Here is a 6,177-nt window from a genome sequence, read left to right as displayed (position 1 = left end):
TCTGTAACACACGGGCCTGATATCATCAGTTCTCTCTGCAACACATGGCCCGACGTCATCAGTTCTCTCTGTAACACATGACCCAATGTCATTAGTTCTCTCTGCAACTCACGGGCCCAATGTCATCAGTTCTCTCTGTAACACACGGGACTGACATCAGTCCGAATCTACTCAAAGGCCTTTTGATGGGGCTGGGACCTTTCAGGAGCAGATCACCGGGCCTCTCTTTGGAGGTGACTCTGCTTGAGTTTGAACCACCAATCTTTTGATTCATAGTCGAGTGAGTAGCCATTTGTCCTACCCAGGACTTCTCTATAAGGTCAGCTCTTTTTCCTTATTCCCATCATGGAGAGTAATCACTACCACTCATGTTCTAGTGACAGGGACAACAGTGGACTCCATGCAGCATAGAAGTTCCCGGTGGGCTGGAGCGCACTTGGCAGCCACTAGCACCACGACCACTGTGTCTGAGTGAGGATGTCCATCAGTGCCACCGAACGGCCCCTGACTCATGGGGACCACATACCCATGGGAACAGCACCGCCAGCTCTGGGGCCAGCTCCATGATTGGCTGTGGGTCCGATCACCACGTTTTCATTGGCTGCTTTTCAGAAAGGGGTCACTAGGCCTTTCTGCTGAGCCTGCCTTCGCCTGGACGCTCCACTGGGACCTGTTGAGCATCACAGTCATACGAGAGCTTCCAGGGACGGCTGGCGGCTGAGCATGAGGAGCACAGAGGGGAATCAAACGGGAGGCATCTGCATAGATGTCTACCATTGACTCAGCACTGCCGATATGGAGTTTTCAAGACTGTAAGTGTGTACATATATATATACATATATATATGATTTTCTTTTTTTAATTAAAAGATCATTTTATTGGGGGCTCTTACAGTTCTTAAAACAACCCATACATCAATTATATCAAGCATATTTGTACATATGTTGCCATCATTATTTTCTAGACACTTACTTTCCATTGAGCCCTTGGGATCAGCTTCCCTCCCCCCACCTTCATGACCCCTTGATAAATTATAAATTATTATTATTTTCATATCTTACACTGAATGCAGTCTCCCTTCCCCCATAGTTTCTGTTGTTTGTCCCCCTGGAAGGGAGTATGTGTGGTTATGTGTCGATCATTGCAATTGGTTCTTCCTTCCTCCCCTCCTCTCCCCAACCCTTCTGGTATCGCTACTCCCATTCCTATTCCTGAATTCCGTGTGTTGTGAGCTCTTATCTCTTATCTGTACTTGTGTACATGCTCCAGTCTAACCCGCAGTGAAAGGCAGGACTGGGGTCATGATAGGGGGTGGGGGTGTGTGAGGAGGCCTCAAGGAACCAGAGGAGCATTGTGTGTTTCATCAGTGCTTTACTGCTCCCTGCTTGACTCATCCCTTCCTTGTGGCCCTTCTGTGAGGTGATGTTCCATTGTCTACAGATGGGTTTGGGGCCTGAGTTAGTTAATTTATTGATTGTGCCAACCTGGCCAATAAACACAAGTGGGGTTAATTGAAGGGTGGAGCGATAAATGGCTTGGTGAGCCTCACCTTTCTAGTTCTTGGGTCTCCTCCTTTCTGATGGTCGCACCAGGGTGCAGCTGCCTTAGCCAGTTCCCTGCTTCAGCTTTTAAGGCTGACTTCCTGCAATACATCCCCAAGGAGAAGCCACATGGACCTACCCTGATGCAGCCCTGGGTGCTGGAGCACCCGTATGGAGACCCCTGCCAGCACTGAGATGTTTACACAGTCACTGACCTGGCTTTCCTCCTGCAGTCAGCATCATTACGTCTGTTTTGTGAGATGGAGGAGGATTTTGTGGATTGGTGTTGGACATATGGGTTAATGGGTTAATGTTGGACTTGTGGGCTTGGGCAGCACTGGGTTGGGATGTTTTCTTGATGCGCACCTAACCTTTATATAAAGCTCTCTCTTATACATGAGTTTCTGTGGATTTGTTTCTCTAAAGTACCCAGACGAACACAGGGTCTCTGCTCTGACCCCCCTCATTCTCAAACAATATGTTTTTTTATTTGTTTGTTTTGGGTCTTCTGATGCCTTTTACCCAATCCTGTCGACATCTCATGATCGTACAGGCTGGGGTGCTTCTTTATTGCTTCCCTGCTAGATGGCCGCTTGTTTAACTTCAAGCCTTTAAGACCCCAGACACTATCTTTTATTAGCCAGGCTCCATCCACTTTCTACACCACATTTGCTTGTGCACCCATTTTGTCTTCCGCGATCATGTCAGGGGGGTGAGCATCACAGAATGCCAGGGTGTTAGAACCAAAGTGTTCTTTCATTGAGGGAGGGCTTGAGCGGATGCTCGAAGTCCATCCGGAGGCTGTAAATATTTATGGGAAGAGACAGCCTCAGTGTTCTCTGATGGGCAGTTAGCCCAATGCCTAACCCACCGTGCTCTGAGGACTCCTTCGTTGTGACTCCAAAAGCAACCCCCAAACTCACTGCAGTCGAGTCCACTCCAACTCAGTGACCCTACAGGACAGCCTAGAACTACCCTTGTGGGTTTCCGAGATGGTACCTCTTTGCAGGAGTAGAAAGCCCTGTCTTTCTCCTGCAGAGGAGCTGGTGGTTTCGAACCGCTGACTTTGCAGTTAGTAGCCCCACGTTGAACCACTGCCGCCAGGGCTTCTCCTTCTTTATACAGTTAAACTGAAACCAAACCCACTGCTGTTGAGCCGAGTCCCACTCCCAGAGACCCTGCAGGACAGAGCAGACTTGATCCTCTGGATTTCTGAGACTGTGAATTATGAAGGGAGCTGCAGCCTCCTCTTTCTCCCTTGGAGCACTTGGTGTGTTGGAACTGCTGACCTTGCAGTGAACAGCCCAACACATAGCGCACCACCTGCCAGGTCTCCTTGTTAGCCATCACTTCTTTACAGATTTAAGAACTTTAAAATGTATCCTATGTGGAAATGACACCCAGCCCTCCCTCCCATTTCCCCATAGCCTTCAAAGTCTGTTTCTTTTGGTGTGAAGCCCTTTTCCTTTCTCCCGCCACCGCCCCTTGATAATGGTGGTCTCAGCAGTCAGTTATCATTGAGTTATTCACATTTCCCCTCCTTCCCCCTGCTCCAAGAGCTATCCGCTCCTGACAGCAGCCCTGTGAGGAAGGCGAACAACTAGCCCATTGAAGGGAGAGCGAGTTGAAGCAACTGACCTGAGATGCCTTTGCTAGCCGGGAGGGAAGCCAGGATTCCAGCCCAGGGGCTGCCCTCCCCATGGGGTCCCATGCCTCCCTGCCTTACGTATGCCTCCCACGGCCTCTTCACCACAGGCCTCTGGGGTGGGAGCGGGGGAGCTCCCGTGTTTCCTGTGAGAATGAAGCACAGGGGTCACACAGCGCTGGCGTGGCTGAGTCGGGGTTCTCAGCACAAGCTGCTGCTTTCTCCTTTCCAAAGAAAATCAACGGAGGGAGCTGGCAGGGAGTGCCCCAAACCCAAGGCCCAAAGGAGGGAGACAGCCTGTTACAATGGCTCTAAAGAACCGGGGCTTCCTTGCCCCCAGTAGCCAGCTTGGAGGCAGGGCAGGGAGAGTTGGGAGCTGGCCCTGCAGCACTAGAGAGAGGAGGGGCAAGACGTCCAGTGCAGGAGGGCTTCTCCCTGCTCTCTGGCCATTTCTGGGGTGAGGCCCAGACTGAAACCTGAGCAGCAGTCCTGGGCCAGAGGACCTGACAAAGCCCTGTGTGGGGGTGTCACGGGAGGGAGGCCCATGAAGGGGGCTGGGGAGTCGGTGGCCCAAGCCGGAGCGCCTACATGCCTTTCCAGAGTGACACCCCCCCCCACACACACACACACTGATGACAATGTGGCTAAATGAAGAGCTGCTTCTGCACAAGAGGGAGGGGGGAACCCCCCAGAAGCTCATGGCGAATGGGGGGTGTGCAAGCTCCCAGGAGGGGAGGAGATAGGCAGGCACAGCCCCAGGGTGGTGGGACCAGGGCGGTCCACATAACCGAGGGGTGCAACAGCAGTCCCTCTCCAGGCCTGAAAGACAGACAGACAGACATGGTCTCACAGGTGAGTAATGTCCACTTCGGGGGCTGCCTTACCTGAGGGGGAAGAAAAGCACAGAGTGGGGTGCCCGGGACACTTGGTCTCAGTGGGCGTGAGCTGTCCGTCTTTCCCAGCCAGGAGACACGAGCCAGGGTCCTGCAAGCAAAGGGACCGGGGGTGCTGTATGTGGACAGCGGAGAGAATGTAGCAGGGTGAGCTGCCATCTCACCAGGCTGTCTCTGCCCCCCACCCCACCCCCACTCTCATTTCTGAAACCACGGCTCTGCTTCAGAATTATCCTGAGCCCGCATGCCTTCCTCTCTGTGGTCCCTTGATAAAAATAGCAAATCCCACGTCCTGCTGTGGGCTGACAGACTCGCCACGTCCCCAGACACCCAGGGCAACTCTTTGATGCCTAGCCATCCCCGCTGTGAAACCTTTCTCTCCCCTCCCAGACCCATTTCCCCCGAGCCTTGAGCCTTCCTCTCTCTGGCACCGTTTCCCCTCCCTGACACCCGGAGCCTGCCTCCCATGGGGCAGCAGAGCATTGGGAGGAGTAAGCTTCAGTCCTGGGCTAAACGCTCAGCAACTCCCTTCATGTTCCTGGGCCCTCCCTTCTTGACCCACAGAATCCAACACATCTACTCACTCACTCAGTCACTCAGTCACTCAGTCACTCACTCACTCATTTGTTCACTCACTCACTCACTCATTTGTTCACTCACTCACTCACTCACTCATTTGTTCACTCACTCACTCACTCACTCACTCACTCACTCACTCACTCACTCACTCATTTGTTCACTCACTCACTCACTCACTCAACAAGCAATCATCTAAAAGGACAGACCTTGTCTTGGCGGAGCGGTCTAACAGCACGCACCTTTCAGGCTGTTGGGAGGGTTTAAGGAGACGGAGGACAGTGCCCGGCACAGGTAAGCAGTCACTGTTGCCTTCATTGTCCTCCTGTCGAAGTTTGGGGAGGTGGCAGAGGAAGCTTGGGGCAGAAGAAATAGGGTCTGGAGCCCTTGTCTTCTCTCCTGGGGGGCGGGGGGTGGCATGGAGTGGGGTAGAGCCCTCAGAGTGGACTCTGTGGGTGGACACAGCCCTCAGGAATGTTCCTGGAACTCAGAGGAGCTGCTGGACAAAGGGTGGGAGGAGTGGCCAGCCAAGGAGCCAGGCACCCCCAGGAGTTTGAAGCTCTGTTTGGGGGCCAGGCCTTAGTCGCTACCAGGGGCTTGAGGACAGAGCACTGACATAGGGAAGGGAGAGGGGAGGGGCCACTGAATTCAGGGATTAGGAGATGGCAGGGCACTGAAGGAAAAATCCTAGCCGAGCGGCTTGGGAAAACCAGGACTCCAGGTGGGGAGGTGCCAGTAAAAACCTTCTGAGAAGAATTCACTTCAAAGGTCAGCATTGAAGCTACAGCTCAGGGAGAGGGGTGCGTCTGGTCAGAGCACACAGGAGCGAATGAAGAGGGAAGGAGAGAGAGTGGAGCACATCCTGGCCCACCAAGCCCGGAGAACGATATTCTCGCTCAGAGCAGCCAATGCACAGAGAAGACCATAAGACCGGCCCCACCATGAGACAAGACATCCCTCACTGAACCATTGCACTTCGAGGGACAATGCTGTAGGCACAGTGCGGAAATTGTGCCCCATCTGACTCCACCACTCCAGGACAAAATGCTAAGGGCGTGCAGCAGAGCAGCAAGGGGAGCAAAGCAATGAAGTCCCCGGGGAATACCAAAAATAGACTTTGGGGCCAAGGGCTGGCACCCCATCAGACTCGACCGGAAAACATTCCTAAAAGTCAACAAATAGACCTGGAACTATTTATAAGCTTTTCTTTTCTCTCTCTCTTTTTTTTGTCATTGGTTTTTTTTGTTCTTTTGATGGTTTGCTCTTTTGTGTGTGCTTATTACTGTCTATGCAGGTCTATCTAGATAAGATAGGCAGGATAAACAATCTGGAGGAGAAAACAACGGGCCTACAGTTCTGGGGGGACACAGGAGAGGGGAGGCAGGGGAAAGGAAGTGGGTGTTAACAAACCCAGGGACAAGGGAACAACAATTGATCTAAAATCGATGGCGAGGAGGGCGTAGGATACCTGGTAGGGCTTAATCAAGGGCAATGTAACCAAGAGGAATTACTGAAACCCAAA

General features: G+C 52.5%; 1 protein-coding gene and 1 long non-coding RNA gene across 5 annotated transcripts in view; one reads left to right on the top strand and one right to left on the bottom strand.

The window, feature by feature from the left end:
- Positions 1-5,011, bottom strand: part of LOC123522672 — an 11,657-nt gene extending 6,646 nt beyond the window's left edge. The window contains exons 1-2 of the long non-coding RNA XR_006680908.1: positions 4,898-5,011; positions 4,071-4,170 (exon numbers count right to left, since the gene is read on the bottom strand). This is a non-coding gene — a long non-coding RNA (uncharacterized LOC123522672). The remainder of the gene's footprint in view (positions 1-4,070; positions 4,171-4,897) is intronic.
- Positions 1-6,177, top strand: part of LOC101647942 (phospholipase A2 group V) — a 29,228-nt gene that overhangs the window by 14,298 nt on the left and 8,753 nt on the right. For 2 of the 4 annotated variants that reach the window (XM_045299050.1, XM_045299051.1), the window contains one exon: positions 613-812. In XM_045299050.1, the coding sequence (XP_045154985.1) occupies positions 796-812 (17 nt within the window). In that variant the 5' untranslated portion in view covers positions 613-795. Of the gene's footprint in view, positions 1-612; positions 813-3,953; positions 4,039-4,780; positions 4,950-6,177 lie in introns of those variants that run through there. The other 2 variants (XM_045299052.1, XM_004705387.2) reach the window with 2 other exon arrangements.

Source organism: Echinops telfairi, unplaced genomic scaffold (genome assembly GCF_000313985.2).
Source record: "Echinops telfairi isolate 266 unplaced genomic scaffold, ASM31398v2 ScPeMD7_7457;HRSCAF=8495, whole genome shotgun sequence".
NCBI lineage: Eukaryota > Metazoa > Chordata > Mammalia > Afrosoricida > Tenrecidae > Echinops > Echinops telfairi.
The sequence above is the reverse complement of the archived record's forward strand: the minus strand, read 5'-3'. Positions and strand labels throughout refer to the sequence as shown.